The sequence below is a fragment of the Ovis canadensis genome, chromosome 11 (assembly GCF_042477335.2).
Source record: "Ovis canadensis isolate MfBH-ARS-UI-01 breed Bighorn chromosome 11, ARS-UI_OviCan_v2, whole genome shotgun sequence".
In the NCBI taxonomy this organism is placed as follows: Eukaryota; Metazoa; Chordata; class Mammalia; order Artiodactyla; family Bovidae; genus Ovis; species Ovis canadensis.
In genome coordinates, this window is record NC_091255.1 from 60,453,131 (window position 1) to 60,474,098 (window position 20,968).

General features: G+C 55.4%; 3 protein-coding genes across 4 annotated transcripts in view; 1 reads left to right on the forward strand and 2 right to left on the reverse strand.

Annotated features, from left to right (window-relative positions):
• The window catches only part of SLC26A11 (solute carrier family 26 member 11), an 18,066-nt gene extending 11,239 nt beyond the window's left edge, over positions 1–6,827 (reverse strand). The window contains exons 1-6 of the mRNA XM_069541976.1: positions 6,452–6,827; positions 5,101–5,324; positions 4,359–4,551; positions 3,856–3,941; positions 1,826–1,905; positions 639–781 (exon numbers count right to left, since the gene is read on the reverse strand). Coding sequence (XP_069398077.1) covers positions 639–781; positions 1,826–1,905; positions 3,856–3,941; positions 4,359–4,551; positions 5,101–5,324; positions 6,452–6,812 — 1,087 coding nt within the window. The 5' untranslated portion in view covers positions 6,813–6,827. The remainder of the gene's footprint in view (positions 1–638; positions 782–1,825; positions 1,906–3,855; positions 3,942–4,358; positions 4,552–5,100; positions 5,325–6,451) is intronic.
• On the forward strand, positions 6,587–13,718 carry SGSH (N-sulfoglucosamine sulfohydrolase). Of its 2 annotated transcripts, none has more exons than XM_069541977.1 (9): positions 6,587–6,771; positions 7,882–8,042; positions 8,481–8,667; positions 9,523–9,628; positions 9,840–9,990; positions 10,322–10,478; positions 10,842–10,923; positions 11,380–11,583; positions 12,372–13,718. In XM_069541977.1, exons 4-9 carry the CDS (start codon positions 9,535–9,537, stop codon positions 12,929–12,931), a joined length of 1,248 nt encoding a protein of 415 aa, XP_069398078.1. In that variant the 5' UTR covers positions 6,587–6,771; positions 7,882–8,042; positions 8,481–8,667; positions 9,523–9,534; the 3' UTR covers positions 12,932–13,718. The 2 variants fall into 2 exon arrangements, with proteins under 2 accessions (XP_069398078.1, XP_069398079.1); XM_069541978.1 differs by having other exon boundaries at positions 6,593–6,771; positions 8,542–8,667.
• The window catches only part of CARD14 (caspase recruitment domain family member 14), a 23,663-nt gene continuing 16,365 nt past the window's right edge, over positions 13,671–20,968 (reverse strand). Inside the window, exons 15-21 of the mRNA XM_069541975.1 lie at positions 20,564–20,801; positions 19,448–19,511; positions 18,646–18,760; positions 17,438–17,611; positions 15,372–15,493; positions 14,572–14,687; positions 13,671–13,955 (exon numbers count right to left, since the gene is read on the reverse strand). Of these exons, the coding sequence (XP_069398076.1) occupies positions 13,760–13,955; positions 14,572–14,687; positions 15,372–15,493; positions 17,438–17,611; positions 18,646–18,760; positions 19,448–19,511; positions 20,564–20,801 (1,025 nt within the window). The 3' untranslated portion in view covers positions 13,671–13,759. The remainder of the gene's footprint in view (positions 13,956–14,571; positions 14,688–15,371; positions 15,494–17,437; positions 17,612–18,645; positions 18,761–19,447; positions 19,512–20,563; positions 20,802–20,968) is intronic.

Genomic DNA, 20,968 nt, shown 5'->3' on the forward strand with positions numbered 1-20,968 from the left:
CAGGGATCGAACCCAGGTCTCCCACATTGCAGGCAGATTCTTTCCAGATGAGCCACAAGAGAAGCCCAAGAATACTGCAGTGGGTAGCCTATCCCTTTTCCAGCAGATCTTCCTGACCCAGGAATCAAACCGGGGTCTCCTGTACTGCAGGTGGATTCTTTACCAACTGGGCTATTAGGAAAGCCCTTACCCTCCGCAACTGCAGAGGGATCAGTTTGTCTCAGTGGAACTAGTTTTCTCCCCCAGAGACCTGCCAGGGTTTCTCAGCCTTCACACTGCTGTTTTCGGTCAGATCATTCTTTGCCACAAGCGACTGTACATTGCAGGATGTTTAGCGATGTCCCTGCTCTCCACCCATCACATGCCAGCAACAGCTTTGCCCCACAGGGCTAACCAAAAATGTCTCTGGATATTGGCAAAAGTCCCACAGGTGGGGGGCAGGGGCATGATGTACAAAGTCATTCCTGGCTGAGAACTTCTGCTGCTAAAGCAGTTTCCAGGCTGGCTGCATATCCGAACCACCTAGTGAGTGACGTGAGATCTCAAGAGGTGGGATTCCAGTTCCTGGGGTGACTACATGAGTCCAGGTTATACAAGACAGCTGTGGAAGTGCTCCCTCGGCCGGAAGCCGTCCTCACCTGTGGTGGCAGTCCAAACCAGCCCATGGCTGAGCCGCACTCCGGTGGGCATCTCAGGATGGACAGGAGGCACATGGTCCCGCATCAGCTTCAGCACCAGCAGCAGCACCATGCAGACCAACCCCAGCACTGCATCGCCCACCCTGCAGACAGACACTGGTCACCGCCCAACCCCACCGACAGCGCTGGCCTTCTGGCCTTTGGCTGCCGGAATGTTTTCTCTCTTGAACGCTCTTTTTGCGTTTTCCTAAGAAATCTGTGTCCCTATTCCACGTCAAATCTTTATTCAAAACTTAGTAGGTATGCAGGCCCTAGGGGTTGAGGGCCAGATCACAGTGGGAGGTGCACTACCACTCACAGTTTCAGTTTGTAGCTCTCTGGGCTACAAATGCCTCGCTGGTTCCAGAAGACTCACTTCTGACCCGGCCATCTCCATTTCCACTGCCCTCTGTGACCCCCACCAGCTATATCCTATGGGCCGGGAACCTCAGCAGCAGATGGGAAGAAGACGAGGATCACAGGGTTTCTCCCCGATTCCCTCCAAGTAGCGCCCCCTACAGCTCCCTCCAGGTCATTTCTTCCTCTTGCCTCTTCAGTCAGAGAGGAGTCCTGACCTGTGGCCAAGAGCATCTCCTATTTGTTCCTTTAACTCACTGGCCCTCTGGGAGATGCAGCTCCATCTGAGGGAGGCACTTGCTGAGGGAACGGCCTCTACCTGCCGTCCACCCCTTGGGCACCTGCGTATCTGCTGGCCTCAGCCTCTCCCTGCCCTACGTCCTCCTCTTGGCTGAACTATGAATTCTTTAAGTGACAGACTGCATGCCCTTCCCTTTTGTGGTCTCTTCTTACTTCGACCATCTGAGAAAGCCCCGCATGGGGTCATGCTGACCGGGGCACTGGACTGACTGGAGCAGAGCTTCTCAAGCTTCAATCAATATGCTGGCCAATCACTTGGGGCTCTTGTCAACCTGATCAGTTCAGCAGGTCTGGGCTGGCCAGAGTGTGTATATCTTACCAGCTGCCAGGTGATGCCAATGGTACTGCACATGGGGCCCCTGTTTAAGCAGCAGGGCCCCAGAGGAGTGGAATAAATGCCACCTGGGAGTGGAAATGGGGAGGGGACGGGGAGGGGGTGTACAAGGAAGAGCTTCCTAATACAGGGGGGAGAAACTCAGCCGCCCGGGTACCTGGTCTCTCCGATGTTGTGGAAAGTGTAATACACTTGCAGGAAAAACTGCCTGGGGATGTGCTGCAGTCCCAGCAGATTCTGTTCAAACAGAGATTGTGGTTAGACAACCTTCTGCAACATAAACCCTGAGGCCTCTCCCTTGCAGCATGGTAATACCGTTCTAAAACTGGAGTCCCCTACCCCCAAGTGCCCTTCCTGAGGGAAAACACTTGCTGGCTCTACCGGGCTTATCTAAGTCCATTCCCAAAGCCCCCCACGGGCAGATGAAAGTTATCCCTCCCCAAGGGAGAGGGGATGCAGAGGGCATGTCACAATGTTCACGTGTTTCAGGGCTTTGCAAATTATTTTCCTGTCCTAGGAAAATCAGCATAGGCGACCTCAAGCCAAGGAAACTGGTTCAACAAGTGCCCTGGTTAAGAGTCCAGGGTCCGGAGTCCTGGGGCCCCAACCCGCCAGCGCAGACCCGGCTGCCTGAGCCGGCGGCCTCGTCCATTACCTAGCGGCCCGCCCGCCACAGTACACGCCCCACCGCCATTGGCCCGAGACCGCGTCCGTCACTCGGAGGCCTGCCCGCCGGGCACCGCCCCCTACCGGAAGGAAAAATCTGCGCAGGCAGGCAGAACTGCGCGGGTGGCGCCGCAGGGCCCCCACCAAATCAGCAGTCCTCGTCAGGGAGAAGGGGCACCGCTCTGTGCTTTAGTTCTTTATCTGGCTGGGATCAGAAGGGGCAGTCGAGGCCAGACTCCCAGGGTGGTCAGGCTCCAAGGACCCCAAAACCCGCTGTGCACACAGCCATTGAAGGGGAAGGACACTGAGGAGGGCAGACACAGAGAGGGGTCTCTGTCCTGGGCAGGGGACTCCTGTTTGGGCAGGTCAAGAGGAACCCCACCCCACCCAGCCTGAAGGCTCTCAGAGGGCTGTCATGACGTCGTCAAGGTTTTGAAGACAGGGCCTAGGGTTGTCGAATAGGAATGCGTAAAGCAGCTACCCTCACTGTGTTATGAAAAAAAGAACATTCTTGACTCTAAAAATGAAGGATAATGTTTCCAGAATAAAGGACACAGCATCCCACGAAACAGCATTTGCCAAGCTTACCCTGACATATGTGTGTACATAATCTATTCTTTGAATTTACCCACATTGTTCTAGGCTGTTTCCTCCCCTATAAATGGAGATAATGATAAGCTTACCTCCCAGAGGACTCGTGAGAACTAAATGCAGGGTGCATTCAGTCCCACACCCAAATGGGTCAGCTACCCTAGTCTCTCTCACATGTACCCCTCTGGGGCTTTGTGTTCTCACTTTCTTACTTGGCCTCCATCCTTGAAGACTGTCACCGGCCAGGCTGAAGCGGAGCCTGACTATGGGAATCATACCATGGAGAGCCTGGTGTGTGCACGTGTCTGTTGCCCTGAATCTCTACAATTCAGCTCAGTTTCATTCTGCTCAGCACAGCTCGGGACAGCCACATTGGAAACAAAACAGTCCCTGCCCTCCAGGCACTCAGAACCCAGTGGAAGGAGAACAAATGATATCCTCAGATGACCAATGATTACTGATTCTAATACTTGCCACAGACATTTAAATGGAAACATAAAGGAACATGATAGTCGAAAACACTGAATGAGAAGTTGGGGGTGGGGAGACATAAAAATGAAATCACCTAGCTAAATTAGCTTGGGGGAGCAATCTGCTTGTCAAAATTTTGGCAGTATGCTTGTGACCTGTGAAGACCTGCTGGCTGAGTGTGTATTTGAGGCTGCAGAACTCTGTGAGGTGAACCAAGCACTTAGGCATGAAAACTCTGACAAGTGTGGGGCTGCCATTACTGGTTCCCCAAATTACCTGTGGTAGAACTTGGCCATCATTCAAGATCTCCCCCAAAGGACGGTTTTATTAATGGAGACTCGGTCAGCATCACAGGCTCTGGACCCTCAAAGAGCAGGAGTTTGACAGGCCCACATGTATCAGGACACAGCCTCAGTCCTGTTAGCCGATAGGTGCCCCAGGGCCAACTAGTGTGCCTACCTTGATCTGCCCGAAGCCGATGATGATGGCAGCAGCCGAGGTGAAACCTTTAATGACGGGACAGGAGATGAAGTCCAGCAGGAGCCCTGCACAGCCAAGAGGGAACACCACGCTGGTCCCAGCCCTACTGGCTCAGCATGGGCTGGGAGAGGTGAGGGCTGGACTGGAGTTAAAGACTAGTGGAGGGCATGCCCTGTTTGGGCTGGTTTGGAGAGCAAGGGAGACTATGGACTGAGCCCCTGGGCACTTCTCCAAGTGTCCTGGCTGAGCATAATAGGGAAGGGCTGAGAGTCATCCTTCCTTAGACACACACACACACACACAGAGACACACAGACACACAGACACACACACAGAGACACACACACACAGACACAGACACACACACACACACACACATGGATAGCCCTTGAAATACAAAGAAGGAACTGCAGAAGACATGGCATCCCCAGGAGGAGAACCGTAGCCCCCCACCCTCATGGCAGGAAAGCCTGAGAATCTTACCTAAGCGCAGGAACCCCATGCCTAACTGGATGCAGCCCGACAGAAAAGCCAGCAGCACAGCGTACGCAGGCTCGTGGAAGGTGTAGAAGGAGACCAGGAGGGACATGATGGCCGTGGGGCCCAGAGTCACATCTCGGGAGGTGCCCAGAAAGAAATATACGAAGCACCCCATGAAGGCAGAGTAGAGGCCGTACTGTTGGGCAGAGAGAGCAATGAATACCCAGGAGGCTCATGGCACACCCCGATGGGTCCCTGGCGTAGCTGACTGAGCAGAGGAATCTGTGTTGTCTGTTGTGTATTCTGGGCACAGCAGTGTATACAGGCAGGGCAAAATGCTTACCCTCTGTTACCCAAGGTTGTGAACCTACAGTGATTAGGGGCCTCTTTTCTACCCACACCCACCTGGGGCCTAGTGTTCTTATGTCTGAGTCCAAGAGTCTGAGAAAAGGTTCTTAAAGCCAGGGTGAGTCATCTCACTGGCCCCATCAGGCCATCCAGAACTAGCTTGGTGCCTGTGTGTGACAACTGTGACAAGAATGGTTACAGGGGCACGTGTCTGCCCAAAGGCCATCACATGCTCTAGGTTATAAAATAAGGCTTTGTTGGACTGGAGCCCAGGGTGCCCCCTTGTCTGGAGGGGATACTATGCATTTCTACTCTGCTCCTGGATGAGCAGTAAGGTCTGGAGTGGGGTCAGGCTGAGGGGAAAGGAGGTGGGGGGCAGCAGGGGCAGCCATCTCACCTGGGGAGGGAGTCCAGCCACCTCGGCATAGGCCAGCGCCTGGGGAATGACTGTGAGCCCGACTGAGATCCCAGCGATGAAGTCCATCTTCAGGGCGTACCAGGTGTAGTCAGGCAGCCAGCCCAGGAAAGGCAGCCACTTCTGCATGGTCTCAGTGGACCAGCAGCAGGACATAGGGGCAAAGCCCTTGGGTGGTTTCATAGGAGACATAGGAGGCGACATGTCTGGAGCGGGGGTAGGACACAGACCAGCAATCAGTGTCTGGGCTTCAGAAAACCCAGCAATAAGGGGGGAGGAGGTTGCCCAGAGACATCAAGAGATGCGTCATTGGTTTACTCCCACGTAGGGGGGTGGAGCCAGACGGGTTAAATCTCCCCCACACCTTGCAGATCTGAGACAGGAAACTAACACCTTAGGTAGAGGAGCCTCCAATCGAAGGCGCAGTGCCTACTCCTCACCGACTGCTCTCCCTGAACCCCACCTGCCCAGACCCTAGGTGCCTTCCCTTCTGCCATCAACTGTGGCCCAGGGGGGGAAAAAAAGATATCTCAATGAGAAGCCTAAATACTAATGAAACTCAAGGTTTCACTTTCCAGGAAAATTTATTTCCTTTTTTATTTCCCCCTCTCCCTGGAAATTTAACGGGGAGCAGTGCAGAGAAAAGCACGTCCACGGTGACAGCCATAGCTGTCCGGCGAGTGGGAGGGTGACTGGACGTGCGAGCGTCCTGAGATTTTCCAAGTGCGCACCATGGAAGGCTCCACCCACTACGGCAGACTGCGGCGCTGTAGTGGGGGGGGGCTCCCATCCCAAGGCTGCGCCTCACCCCAACCCCCACCTGTGGCGTTTCATCTTTAGTGGCGCCCTAAGTATTCTAGTCGGTTCTGAAAGAACGTCAGCGGGTCCCCCACTAATTCGGGTCGCGCATTCTCTGGCGCCCCTGGAGCGCAAAGCCCGTCCTGGCGCCCCTGACGCAAAGCCGGTCTCAGCACACCCCCTACTCCCGGTCCCCGCGAGGATGTTACGGACACAACCTGCCTCCCACCCCCAAAGCCTCTTGCCCCGGACGCTGGGGTCTAAGGCGTGGGGATTCCACGCCGGCTGACCGTCTGTGGCCTGCTAGCCCCAGCAAGACGGAGGGTGTAGGGGACCTGGTGGGGATGAAGTGGGTGGGGATGAAGTGGGTAGGGATGAAGTGGGTGGGAGCGGGGTCCCCGCGGGAGGCGCCCGCACTCTCGGACCCCACTTCTCCCCCCGACTCGGCAGCCCACCAGCGATCTCGGCCGGTACCCGGGCGGCTCGCTCCCCCGGTCCCGGTCCCAGGCCCCGCCGCCGTCCGCCGCGCACTCACCGGACGCCACTGCTCCGGATCTCCCGTGGTCTCTGCAGCTCCGGGTTTCCCGTGGTCTCCGCAGCGGGTCTGCAGAAACCGGAGAGGGAGGGGGAGCGGGAGCGGGGGCGGGGCCTGGGCGGGCCTGGTGTACACGTGACCGAGGGCGGGGCGGGGCGGCCCTGGTGCCCACGTGACCGCGGGGCCGGGAGCCGGGGTCGGGGGCCAGGCTGGAGCCGCCACCATGCGAAGCTCTGGGCAGGTCTGCTGGGTGCTGCTGATCTCCGTGGGTCTCTGTTGTGTGCATCGGGCGCGCCCCCGGAACGTGCTGCTGATCCTCGGTAAGTGTTGACCCGCTGGCACCCCGGGTACTGCCCTCCATCGCCGCCGGTTGGCTCTCCCAGAAACGCCCAGTGCTAATTCCCAGTGCCCTGCAGCCCCCATTTCCATTCAGTCCCCGTCTCATTTCTTTGCTGGCCCCAGACTGTTTGTGGTCAGCTCCTTGGAGAGGCAGGCAGAGGCGGCCCCGCCCACTGGAGGGTCTGGAGGTATCGGCACCAGCATTCACACTCCTCTCCTGACCCGGGTTCTGACCCTGTACCCCGGAGCAGCCCAGGCTAGCTCTGTGGTCTCCGCCTCCGCATGGGAGGCTGGGCGGTTTTCCAGAGATTATGGAGCGGATGCCAGAAGAGGGGCTGGTGCCCAAGGCCCCAAAGACCAGCCAGGGTGCCCTCGGGCTCTCATCTTCTCCCAGCAGTGATAACCCCCTGTTTGCCCTTCTTTTTTTGGACCCCAGAGCGCTGTAGCTCAGCTCTCCTTCTCCTGGCTGAAGAGAGCAGCCCCCCACCCACCTTCTCCACTGGCCCCCCCAACCCTGAAACCCGAAGTTCCTCTAGCACCCGGCTGTTCACGAGACTTCCTGTTTGGGTAACCAGGGCCCAGCTCTCACAAGACAACCCAATTCTTTCCTCTTTTGAGGTCTGGCTGTCTGCCAGGTCTTGCTTTCTGATTAACATTGTGGTCTTGGGCAGGCCCTTCAGCTAATTGTAACACAAACAGCCCTGCACTGAGGGACTCCCTTCAGCTCCCCCACTCTTCGGGGCATGGGCAGAGAACCTGCGCATGGATCCATATCCTCATGCATGTCTTCAGAGCCCAGGACTGCACGGGCATTCCTGCCTGGATCTCAGGCCTACCTGAGTTGTCTCTCTGCCTCCTAACATGTTCACCCACTTTTCATACATGTCTGGTGGCACTCTTACTCACGTAACAGGCCTGCTGAATATCATGCCCATCTGGGAATCACACCTGCTAGGTATCACACCTGCCCAGGTATCATAACCGCCTAGCCATCACTGGCCCAGGCCACTGCAGCAGGACCAGGTCTCTCTCCCATATGCTGCTCCTTCTGAGCCCAGCCCACTGTGTCCTTTGTTTTCCATCTTCCTCAGCGGACGACGGAGGCTTTGAGAGTGGTGCCTACAATAACAGCGCCATCTCTACCCCTCACCTGGATGCCTTGGCCCGCCGAAGTCTTGTCTTCCGCAATGCCTTCACCTCTGTCAGCAGCTGCTCACCCAGCCGCGCCAGCCTCCTCACTGGCCTGCCCCAGGTGAGGACAGCAGGAGGAGGGAGTGCCCCAAGGCCTCTGCTGCTGAGAGTACTTCCCTTGTCTCCCTGGGCATTGTCCACCTTCCCTCCCTCACCCCCAGCCAAATAGTCCAAGTGCAGCCCTGCTCCACCACTCTGTGACTGTGAGCAATCACTTACCTCTGTGAGCCTCAGTCTCCTCACCTGTAAGATGGGGTCATGATAATAGCTCACTCCTGGGATTACTATAGGATTGGCCAAGTTAACACCCTATGTGTAAAGCTCATAGTAAGATGCCTGGCAGGTATTTGCTCAGCCCAGTGTTCATTCTTGTCATGATATTGTCCCAAGAGCTTGTGTGACAGTAAAAGCTGCCATTTAAGGCACTTACTGTATTTTTATTGAGCCGATACATATATATATATATAATTTTTAAATTTCCTGTTTTAACTGTTTTAAGGCTACAGCTCAGTGGCGTTAAGTACATTTAACATTGTTGTGTAACCATCACCACCATCCAGGACGTTTTTACCATCCAGACTGAAACTCTATGCCCATTAAACAGTAATTCCTTCCCACTGCACCACCAGCCGCAACCACCAGTCAACTTTCTGTCTCTGTGAATTTGGTTACTCTCGGCACCTCACGTAAGTGGAATCACACAGTATTTGCCTTTTTGTGACTGGCTGGTTTCACTCAGCATAATGTCCCCAAGCTTCACCTGAGTAGTGGCACGTTTCAGTAACTCACTGCTTTTCAAGGCTGAGTAATGTTCCATTGTGTGGTAGAGCATATTTTATCAATTCATCTGTTAATGGACACTTGGGTTGATTCCACCTTTGGTTGTTGGAATAATGCTACTGTGAACCAGGTATACATGGGCACTTACTCTTGATGTGTTACCTTACAACATTATTTTATGGGAACACAGCTGTGGTCTGTACATTTCTTTCTGAGAGCCTGAGCCAGTGAGGAGAAGGCCTGCATAAAGAGGAGACTGTGACCTGAACACAGAAGCTTCCCGAAAGGTTAATCAGGCAGCTGTAGGCCATGCTCACCTCTGGATAGTAGGCTGCAGGAATAAGGACAGGGATTTACCTTCTTGTATCTCTCTAGTCTGAGTTTGTAACATGTATGACAATTTCTTTCATGCTATACAACTGCTTGCTGGGATGGCTTTCACTCAGTAGTATGTGGTCTTGATAGAAAAATTGGAAAGTATAGATATGCAAAAAGAAGAAAATAAAGGCTACTCCTAATTTTGGTGTACATCCTCCCAGTCTGTTGTATTTCCTGGGAAATACAAAGTCCCATGGGAAGGACCTGTGGGCCTGTTGGGCGGGGAGTGAGAGATGGAGAAAACCTCTCCGAGGACGCTAAATCAGGGGCCTGTGAAGGGCCAGGTTGGTGAGCCTGGGAGAGTGGGAGCGTTGCAGGGGGGCACGGAGGGGAGGGGTGGTAGGACCAGGTGGCATCCTGCATCACAGCATCTCTGCTCGCAGCATCAGAACGGAATGTACGGCCTGCACCAGGATGTCCACCACTTCAATTCCTTCGACCGGGTGCAGAGCCTGCCGCTGCTGCTGGGCCGAGCTGGCATTCACACAGGTGAGGGGCTTCATGTGGCCCCAGGGGCAAGAGAGCAACTTCCCATCCTGCCCCAGAGATCCTGACTGGGCTATGTATGGGCACATGAGAACAAGGGCTCTGCTGCCCTCCTGGAGGCCATACAAGACACAGGGTCTGGGGAGTAGAGAAGGGGGCAGAAGGGAATGAGAGACCACAGGGGCTCCGAACAGTCCTGTCTCCCCGGCTCCAGGCATCATTGGGAAGAAGCACGTGGGGCCGGAGATGGTGTATCCATTTGACTTTGCGTACACGGAGGAGAATGGCTCTGTCCTCCAGGTCGGGCGGAACATCACTAGAATTAAACTGCTGGTCCGGAAATTCCTGCAGACGCGGGGTGACAGGTGCGCAGAGAGTCCCGCTCCCTAGCCAGACCTCTGGGCAGTTAATACTAGATGCGGCTCCCAGAATGTTTGGTTGGGATTCTTGGAATCCTCAGACAGCTGGGCTGTGGGTGGGGGAGAAGATTCCAGATACTCAAGTTGATCTGGTCAGAGGAAGAGGAGACATGGGGAACCTGAGGTGGCATGGATCACAGGTTATTAGTTGTAGGGGAGTAGGCAAAGCTGAGGGGTGTTCCTTTCTGAAGGATGAGGCTCCCCAGGGTAGAAGTAGGGTGATGGGTCAACCATCTGACCTTGACCTCAACGCTCAAGCCCATCCCTCCACCTGCAGGCCTTTTTTCCTCTATGTTGCCTTCCATGACCCCCACCGCTGCGGGCACGCCCAGCCACAGTACGGGGCGTTCTGTGAGAAGTTTGGCAATGGGGAGAGTGGCATGGGGCGGATTCCAGATTGGACCCCCCAGACCTACAACCCAAAGGATGTGCAGGTAGGAGGGCCCCTCTCCACGTTTCCAAGAACTACCTTTCTTCTTCCACTTTGTAAATCGGGGAACCTGTGCCCCTCCAGTGGGTTTGCAGCCCTGGTGCCATGTGTATAAGAAGAGATTCTCTGACTCATTGGAGCCAGGTCTCCATCCATGGGATGGCAGAGAAAAGGGAAAAGACATGGATGATGTCCCCAGAAGCATGGATCTTCTGGATTAATCCATTCAGGAAGGAAGATGATTTCGGGCCCTGGGAGCAGGGCTGGCACCTGTCTCTCCCACCCCAATTTAAGGACTGACCACGCTGTCTCCTCCCTCAACCCATCTGTTCTAACCTTGACTTCCCACCCACCTGCCCCATCCCAGGTGCCTTACTTCGTCCCTGACACCCCAGCCGCCCGAGCTGACCTGGCCGCTCAGTACACCACCGTTGGCCGGATGGACCAAGGTGGGTTCAGGGAGCCCAGGCGATGGGATAGGGCACATCTCAGGCCCCCGTCATAGACCAGAAGCCAGAAGTCACAATGTTGCGGGGTTGTGTTTCCTTAGGGGCCTCTGAGGGAGAGCTCTTGCCTCCTCCAGCTTCCTGTGGCCCCAGGTGTTCCTCGGCTTGTGGCGGCTTCACTCTGATCTCTGCCTGTGTTATCATGTCTTCCTCCCGTGTCTTCTTAGTCCTTGTCCCTTCTCTTTATATAAAGACACTCATCACTTGATTTAAGGACAGCTTAGGTACTTTAGGATTATGTCATCTCGAGATCCTTGACTTAGGATCTGGTGGGAAGGAAGGCGGGGTGACTGGAGGAATCGATGGTGCAGGGCCTGATGAAGAAATGCGGGAGTGTGCACACATTCCCATGACTGCGCGTCTGTGTCTGAGCTCTGCTCTCCCCTCCACACCCTGCAGGGATTGGACTCGTGCTCCAGGAGCTGCGTGGAGCAGGCGTCCTGAATGACACCCTGGTCATCTTCACGTCCGACAATGGGATCCCCTTCCCCAGCGGCAGAACCAACCTGTACTGGCCAGGCACTGCAGAGCCCATGCTGGTATCGTCCCCAGAGCATCCAAAACGCTGGGGCCAGGTCAGTGAGGCCTACGTGAGCCTCTTAGGTAAGACTCTGCATCCCATACAGCAGGGGTGGGGTGGCTGTGGGGGTGGGAGAGGAAGTGAATGTTTAGTGGGACCACAATGTCCAGATGTTGCTCCTTACCCACTACCTTATGTTGCCACTCCAGTGAGAAAGGGGTGGTCACCCCCATTCTACAGTTGCAAAAATGAGACTCAGAGGCATAAAGTAAGAAGCCCAAGGTCACACAGCTTGTAAGCACCAAACTTGGATTCTAGCTTGGGTCTTACTGCCTTCACGCCTGTCATTTTTCCACTGGACCTTTGGGGAGCATAAGTCATGTGGAGCGCTTGCTAGGATCCAAATATCCCACTGCATAGAGTCTGATTCAGTAGGTCTGGGATGGTGTCCAAGAATTTGCATTTCTGATAAGTTTCCAGGTGTTTCTGATGTGCCTTGAACCCACTTTGAGGGGTCAGGGCAGTAGCATTCTTGGGCCCCCATGGCTCAGGGCTCACATCTTCCTTTGGCTCCAAGGTCAGGGAGTGTTAGGGCTGCAACACAGAGCAGGAATAGTTCCCTAGGGGCCTTCCTCAAGGATTTTAGAATTCTGGGTATCACCGAATTGGGGCCTCCTGTTATATTGAAGGCATCATAGCCTGGAGGGTGATGCAGCAGCAACGGGTTGACCCATAGCAGCTTCTCCCTGTTGGTGATTTGATGTGTGAGGCAGCCCACCAGCTTCCAGAGAGGCTTGGATTCACCCTTTCCAGGGGGCTGGACCTAGTGCCCTGGTGGGCCCGCCCTGCTGAGATGCCATCTCCTTTCCAGATCTCACACCCACCATCTTGGATTGGTTCTCCATCCCCTATCCTAGCTATGCCATCTTTGGCACAAAGACTGTCCAGCTCACTGGGCGGTCCCTCCTCCCAGTGCTGGAGGCAGAACCCCTCTGGACCACGGTCTTCGGCAGCCAGAGCTACCACGAGGTCACCATGTCCTACCCCATGCGCTCCGTGCACCACCAGAACTTCCACCTGGTGCACAACCTCCACTTCAAGATGCCCTTCCCCATCGACCAGGACTTCTACGTCTCACCGACCTTTCAGGACCTGCTGAATCGCACCACAGCTGGCCAGCCCACGGGCTGGTATAAGGATCTGCATCACTACTACTACCGGGAGCGCTGGGAGCTCTATGATAGGAGCCAGGACCCCCACGAGACCCACAACCTGGCTGCCGACCCCCGCTACGCCCAGGTTCTGGAACTGCTGCAGACCCAGCTGGTCAAGTGGCAGTGGGAGACCCATGACCCCTGGGTGTGTGCTCCAGATGGGGTGCTGGAGGAGAAGCTGGCTCCCCAGTGCCGGCCACTCCACAACGAACTGTGAGGCCCTTCTCACCCCTATAGTAGGGGGCCCGCTGTCCTGAGTCTGAGCTGTGTCTTGGCACATGAATTCCTGGGGGGTACCCAAGATGCTGCAGAATCCCCAGCCTGTGACACATGAGGATGGTCTGGGGACCTGCAGGGAAAAAAGGGGTTGGGACACGGGGCTTAAGACCCTCTTGGTTCTTTGGAAACCACAGACGTTCTTGTGCCCCTCACCTGAGAGGAGATGGGTTTCCATGTGCCATGAGGGTGGGCAGTGGGTGCAGACCACACTCAGTATGGGGACAGCATCTGTCAATCCTGGTCTGGACAGGGAGCCTCTGAAGGACCTTTGGGTTTTCTTCTCCCTTCACTTTGCCCATAGTCAGGCTCCCAACCCCTGGGCTGGGTTTCCGTGAGACTGTTGATTCTTGGCAGGCTCCTTGAGTGACGGGTTTCATCCTGGGGTCTGTATGGGAAGAGCTTACCCTTCTTTTTGAGAGGGTCCCAGGATGAAGATGCCACTGCTGAAGGCATGAAACTGCCCCATTCACTGGGTAAATCCTGGATGAACACAAGTCTGTAGCACAGACAGCACTCAGGGGGTGCTTCAGGCCTTCCCTGCCTCCGCCCACCTTGGAGCAGAAGCTCTGCCTGGGAAAGCCCAGAAAAGGGGCGTTCTCTCAAGTGCATGAGTTCCTGTCACCCTCCCTACCCCTATCATCTCCATCCTGCGGAATATGGGAGGGAAGCCACAGGCCTGAGCATTTTGTAAAAGTTTTTATTTTAGTAAAATATATCAAAGTTCATTTTCTGAATTTGTTCATGACACGGGCCATCCGCAAAGCCTCTACTCTGTCCACACGACCTTCCTTTGCTCATCCGCGATGGCCAGGCGGACGCAGCCGAGCAGGGCATCCAGGTCACTCCAGCTTTCGGGGGCCAGGCTGCTATATAGACAGGGCACTTTATCCAGCTCAGCCTCCTCTTGCCTGGCAGCCTCCAGGAGCTGGTCCTCTGCGGTACCTAGCCGCTGCAGAGCCTTCCTGCCAGGGCCGGAGATGGGAGGGTGGCTTAGGGAGAGTCTTGCACCTGTCTCCTAGCACAGAGCCCCAGAAATCAGCTGCCAGCTTGGAATTCTAGGGGCCTGGATGGACTGATGATGCAACAGCTGTCTAGACGCCCTTGACATGGGTGGCCTGATTCGAGGTAACCCAGCGCCTCATGAAGAAAATACAGCTGGGGCCCTAGATGATGTTGCACTAGCAGAAGGTGGTCTGGTTTACAACTTCAGTTCTAATTGTAAAGGGAACAGCAGGACGTCTGGGTTTGTTTGTCCCGGTCATGAACCAAGTAGTGTTTTTCAGTCTCTGTCCTCACCTAATATGATTGGACTGTTAACTGTACCCTAGGAAACATGTGGCCTTAGCCAAGGTCTGGCTCTAGGGTCTCACCTTACTGTCCTCTGGGTTACTCCTGGGGGCTGGCTGCAGGACCTTTGTCCTGGATGTTGTGGGGGAACTCCCCTGTGACATTCGGGGGCTGGCACAGGGCGAGATCCTGGAAACCCCGACACAGGCTCCGGACATGTTCACCATGGGCCTCATGGGGAGTTCCAGCACCCGTTCAAACCCCACCACCAGCCCCCAGGGGTGCACCTACTTGAATTTCTTTGCCACCTTCTCACTGATGGAGACATGGATAATGATGGGGAAGATCTCCATCCTGTGCAGGACACAGACACTGTCCAGCTGGATGTCCAGGAGGGCGTGGGTGTTCTGGGGGGCGTGGGGAGAGAAGTGAGCCTCAGCCTCAGAGTACACGAGGGGAGCCCACACTCAGGGGAAACATGGAGAGAAGCATACAGGCAGGACTGAAGTTTGCAAAGGAGATGGGGAAAGAATTTGGGGATGCCCCTTTGTACTTGAACGTGCTTGCTGTACAGTTTTAAAAGTTTCCATCCGTTTGACTTTTCACCTCTGATCTAGAAATCAGAGGCCACTGGGATTGCGGGAGGCTTTGTGTGGAGCTCAAACCCTAGGAGTTGGTGGCTCCATCAGCCTCTTTGGGGGTTAGAAGGAGACGGGGCCATTGTGTCTCTGGCTCACAGCTGTTCTTAATTGCTTTGTATCAACAGAAAATGTTATCATTCTCAGATTTTCATATATTTGTCTGAACCTTAAAACATGGAGTGTTATCTCCATTTTGTTCATTCATTTAACAAATGTTTATTAAACATCTCCTGTGTCAAGGAAACAGATTCAGGGAATTTAAGTCTTGCTCAAGGTCATGTGGACCCCACATGGCAGAAACAGGGTTTGATCTTTCTGTGATGGAGCCAGAGATGAGCTAAGCACCAATCCTGGGTGCTCCCGGGGGCCCTGGAGGTTGGCCCTTCCTGCCTTCTCCCCCCACCCTCCTCTGGAGATGGAGTTCCTCCCAGCCCCCACCCCACGCCTTACCTTTCCCATGAGGGACTCGACTGCTCTGCGGGTGACACAGTAGAGGCCACCAGATGCCTCTCTTTCCTGGATGATGTCCCCTCTCTGGCTGGAGGTGTCATACTCCTCCTGGCTCAAGTACTCTGAAGGTGACAGTTGATGGGGATGTCACACACCCAGCTGCTCCCTCAAGAGTCTGTGCTGAACACCCCCCACCCCTGCAGACCCCTGTGAGCTCTAGGGGAAGCTCTTGCTAGGGTTTCCTCTTTATAAACCTGACCCTGCTCTCTCTGCTTGGTGGAGTCTGTGCCCTGCACATTCACCCTGAACTCGGACACAGCGGGTGCCCCGTCAATGCCAGGATGTGGGTGGATGGATGGAGGGAAAGAAGGAAGGATGGACAGATGTAGATAAACCCCCTCTCCCATCACTTCCAGAGCCCCAAATTTACATATGCAGCTTCTTACACCCAGAAATCCCTTTAAGCCCTTAAATCAGTGGTTCTCAACCAGGGGCAATTTTGCCCCCAAGGAACACTTGGCAATGTCTGGAGACATTTCTGACTGCCACAGCTTTGGGGGAGGGGCTCTGCTCCTGGCATTGAATGGGTTGAGGCCCAGGTATGTTACCCATCTGCGATGCACAGGACAGCCCACAACAGAGAAGGACCCCAAATGTCATGCCCAGGCTGAGAATTCCTGCCCTGTATAAACATGTTAGAACACAGCCCTACTTTTCCCTTCTTCCTGAATAGCACCCACTCTCCCAAGTGAGAACCGCACGTGCCATCCTGCTAGCTTCCACCCTCCAGAGCTCCACCAGACCTTCCAGACAGCTCTTGGGACTACCCTCTCTTCCCTACTGTGGCTTTGCTGTACCACCTCTGGCCCCAAGGGTTCCAGTGGTCTTTAGCTTCTCCAATCTGTCTTCTATTCTGCTTTCAAAACAGGCATTCAAAGATCAGGCCTGATCCCATCCCCTAGCCCACGGCACTTCAGGCACCCACCGCCTCCCCCCCATCCTACCTCAGTACTTTGCACATTCTGCTTCTCATCCTGGACTGCCTTGTTCTGCTCACAAACTCCTGTCTGTCATCCCCACCCTTACCCCTACCTCTCTCCAAAGAATTCCTCTCTGGGCCACTGGTGGAGCTTAGACAAGTCAGCCTGCCACGTGTTTAGGTGTTTGTCTCCAGAGGCGCAGACTAGACCCCCAGGGCCTGTAACCCTCTGCACAGAGCCTGACACGCAGCAGGTGTTCACTGGAGGAACTGTATGGACCACACTTGCTCCCCTCTGTCCCCTCTGTGAACTCCAGGAGAGAAGGACAGGGCCCTGTTCACCCCTACGTTGTAGCCTGACTCTCTGGGGCAGCCACCAACCAGGAATGGTGGACAGAAGAAAGTGCCAAGGAGCTAACTCCTGCCCTCCAGCCAGCTGAGCCACCTTTCCTGCAGAGCAGGGCCACTGGGACCCAGGATTCCCACTGGCCAGTTCATCTCCATGGCTCTAAATTGAGTGGCTTTGGGCAGGTGGATGGAGCCCTTTGGTTGTATGACTCCATGAAGTACAAAACTAGCTGCCAGCAGAGCTGCGCTTTGCCCCACCCCTCCCCCGTCCCAAATCCATGTTCATCTGAAACCTCAGATTTTCACCTTATTTGGAAATAAGATCTTTGCACATGCTGTTAGTAAAGAGGAAGTTGTACTGGAGCAGGGTGGTCTGAAATTTAATGACTGGCTCCTCATAAGAAAGTAATGTGAAGGCAGAGGGACACACAGATGAGGAGGCAGAGATCAGAGTGTTATAGACACAGGCCACCATCAGCCACCGGAGCAGGCATAGGCAGGAAGGATCCCCTCCACCGCAGCCTTTGGAGAAAGGGCAGCCTGTGGAGACATCTTAACTTCAGACTTCCAGCCTTCAGTACACTAAGGATACATCTCTGCTGTTTTAAGCCCCCTGGTTTGTGGTCCTTTGTTTCGGCCACTCCTCTGTCATCCACCCCCTTGAAAGTAGATACAGCATTCTGCCAAGGCCTCGCCCCACCACCTGACAGTCAGGTGGGAATCCCAGTTGAGAGCGTACCTGCTGGGCATTTCTTAAACCCTTGAAAGAGGCACAGCTTCTCAATCAGGATCTTCCCGACCACTCTGGGCACGAAGAGCACGGGCCGGGGCCGGCTGGGCCTGTGGGGGTGCACCAGGGTGTAGGGCACCAGGGTGAAGCAGCTCTCGGCCCAAAAGCACACGGTGGAGGGGTCTGTGGGAGACAGGAGCCACAAGTGGGCCGGGCGCCGGGCTGCAGCCGCCCCCGCCCCCAGGACGGCCTGTGTTTGTTTTGCTCGCTGCTGCAGCCCGGCCCCTGCAGTAACACGGGCACACGGGGCTCCTGCACGATGCACCGTGGCCTGCACACCTGCCTGGGCTGGTTTCTTTGCACTTGCTGATTAGATGTCCTGCTTCTCTAGGATCACCTTTATAGGCTGCAGCTTAAACTCTTTTCCCCGTTTGTTTCGCAGGGAGGATAGAAAACCTGAGTTTATCCTTCCAGTCTGGAAGCTTCCTGTGTCTTCTTTCTTAGCCTCATCCTCAGGGACACATGATCCCAGGCCTTCCCTCCCTCCCTCCCTCCCTCCTCTCCTTGTCATTTCGGTAATATTAGATGTGGGTTGGGTTGGGAGGATCCCCTGGAAGAAGGCATGGCAACCCACTCCAGTTTTCTTGCCTGGAGAATCCCATGAACAGAGGAGCCTGGGGGCCAGAGAGTCACAAAGAGTCAGACATGACTGAAGTTTCTAAGGACACAGGCACTCAAAGCACTTTGCAAGAAAATAAACTCAAAACAGTTTACCTTTCTCTAAATTCACTTCTGCTTATCTCTTCACACGGTTTTACCTGCGCAGGGGTCTGTGCTGTGCTGGCCTCTGTCACAGCCACTACTCCCCACCCCAGCCGCTATATTCCCTGGGGCTTTTAAAAACGGCAGCCGTCTGAGGGCCCACTGGTTTGTGGAGTGTTGGGCATTTGGAGAGTGTTTAGACTTTACTATTCTAGAAGGACTACTGTCCAGATGACTGTACCAGTGGCTTCGGACCATCTTATTGGGGTAGGTTACAGAAGTAGGAATGTCAGTTAAAGTTCACTAAGAGTGTATAACAACTGCTTTCCAGAAGGGCACATAGACATCAATTATGTTTCTTAAAACAGATTCTGGCCTAGATGATTGATGTTATCCTGACCAAGCTGCCCAACCACCCTCCCTGAAGACCCCTCCACCAGCTCCACCCACCTCACCTTCTACCCGGCTCGGGTCCGACTGGCTCCCTTCAAAGCTTGACCACAGAGGGCTGGCCTTGGTTCTGTCCATACTGACAATGCGGACCAACTTCTGGGCTCCCCCAGAAGGCTGCTGGATGAGGGAGAAGGAACGTCATACAGCACTGAGGGCCTACCCCCCCAAATTCAGGGTGATCTCTGGCCCCAGGCTGTGCCCACTGAACAGTCAGGAGGCCCAGGCTCCATGGCAGGGAATGGGAGATGAGAGGTGTCCAAAGAGGGTCCTCAGGCTGAGCCCTCCCTAGGGAAGGCAGGAAGTGGGAGGCAGGAAGGAAGAGTAGGGTCCCCCAGCCTAGCCCTGCCATGATCCCGGGGGCTGCCCTAGTGCCTTGCTCAGGGGCAGCTGAGTGTTCTATGCCAGGGCAACCTAATGGTGCCCAGCCTCAGTGGGGAATAAGTGGGGTGCACATGGCAGGCAAATGAGGTGACCTGGGACCAAGAGGCAGGGAGCATACATGATATATCTGCACACAATAGATCTTGCAGGCTGGGTGGTATGCAGACCCAAGTGAAGGTTTGGACGGCGGGGAAGGGACACACCAGGTCAGCCCACCTCAGGTCAGCAGCCTCCACTCTCCACTCTCCCTCAGTAAGTGCCCACAGTTTTCCAGCCCACCCCAGGTAGGGCTGTGATTTTGCCCCTCCCTCAGGATGATGTGAGTTGGGAGAGAAGGAAGGCCAGTCGGGGGAGAGGCAGAGCCCACCAGAGGGGGACTCCATGTCTAGGACCTGGACTGACAGGGTGAGCTCCCCACCTCACCTTGCGGGTCACGGTGCTCTGATGAGCCATGTCCTGGAGGAGGGTGATGAGCAGCTGCTGAGCCCTGTGTGGAGGAGAACGACCCCAGCCCAGCTGCAGGGAGGGCTGGACGGGAGAGGTGGGCCCCTGCGCAGTGCTCTGGGACATCCCCACTGCCCCCACCACGGTCATTCACCCCAGCAGCCCTGTAGTCCCCTGAGGTTCTTAAACACCTGCAGAGCCCCAGCCACCCACTGGAGATGCTAATTGAATTGTTCTGAGGGAGGGTCCAGGCAACACAGTCTGAGAGGGGTGGAGGCCACCATTCCACGACCTCACTAGTCCCAGTGTGGCCTGAGGATTTCAGCCTGGCATCACCCAGAGAGGGCCTGGAAATGCAGAGTCTCAGGCCTCTTCCTGCATCCACTGAGTCTGATCTCCAGGTGGCAGAATTTGCAGTGAGGCTTGAGAGGAGCCAGACGAGGCACCATGCTTGGTGCCTTATGGTTGATCTACTATAGAACATGATTCTGAGCAGGGGAACTGTTGCTCCCAGGGAGGGTGACTGGCTGTCCCAGTTGGCCCGGGACTGAGGGAGTTCCCCAGGACATTGGGCTTTCTGACAGTCCTGGACACACCTGCACGATGGGTCACCTTCCCCTAGGGGACACTGGCAATGTCTGGAGAGATTTTAGGTTGTCAGCACAAGGGGCGGGGTGGGGGGGGGCGCCGGGGTACTACTGGCATCCAGTGGGTGGAGGCTGAGATGCTGCTCGCATTCCAAAGTGCCCAGGACAGCCCCCCACGACAAATGATGAGCCAGTCCCAAACGTCCATAGTGCTGAGGATGAGAAACTGGTCCCACATACCCTAGAATGCTCTAGGACTCAGGTCCATCCCTTTTCACAAAGGAAGCCCATCTAAGCAGCGAACCTGGTGGGTTGCACATTGGAGATTCCACTTCTTGGAGGTGCCCCACCCCATATCCCTGGGCAGTGAAGAGAGCCTTGGGAAGGCTGTTTCTCTAGGGCAGGAGGGGACCTCCTGGCTAAGCAAGGCCAGGCAGTGTCCCCTCCCTTCCCCCGGGCACATCCCAGGGCTCTCTCTCGGGTGTGGGAGGCCAGGACGACTGCTCACCGGGTGTAGTTGGGGATGGTGCCATGCTTGGTGCCCTTGGTGCTATAGGGGCCAACACGGTGGGCGTGCCAGCAGCTGCTGCCCTGGAACAGGGTGTCTGTGACGTGCAGGATGTCGTTGCAGTGCACCTGAAGCTCTCCCTCCGCCCGCCCCTCCAGGACCAGATTGACCCGGATGTAGAAGGAGTCCCCTGATGTGGCCACTTTGGCCTGTAGGTCCTGGACTAGCTTTTTATAACCTGATCAAAGAGGACATGGGAACAGGTAAGCCCAGAGCCATGATGCCCCGTGAGGACAGTTCTGCTTTGGGGGCCACTGTGGACTTGGGGTGCAGCCTGGCTCTGCAGTGGGCTGGGAGTGTTGGCATCGAAGGCCTCTGGGGGAGGGTGGAGAGGATAGGGGAGTG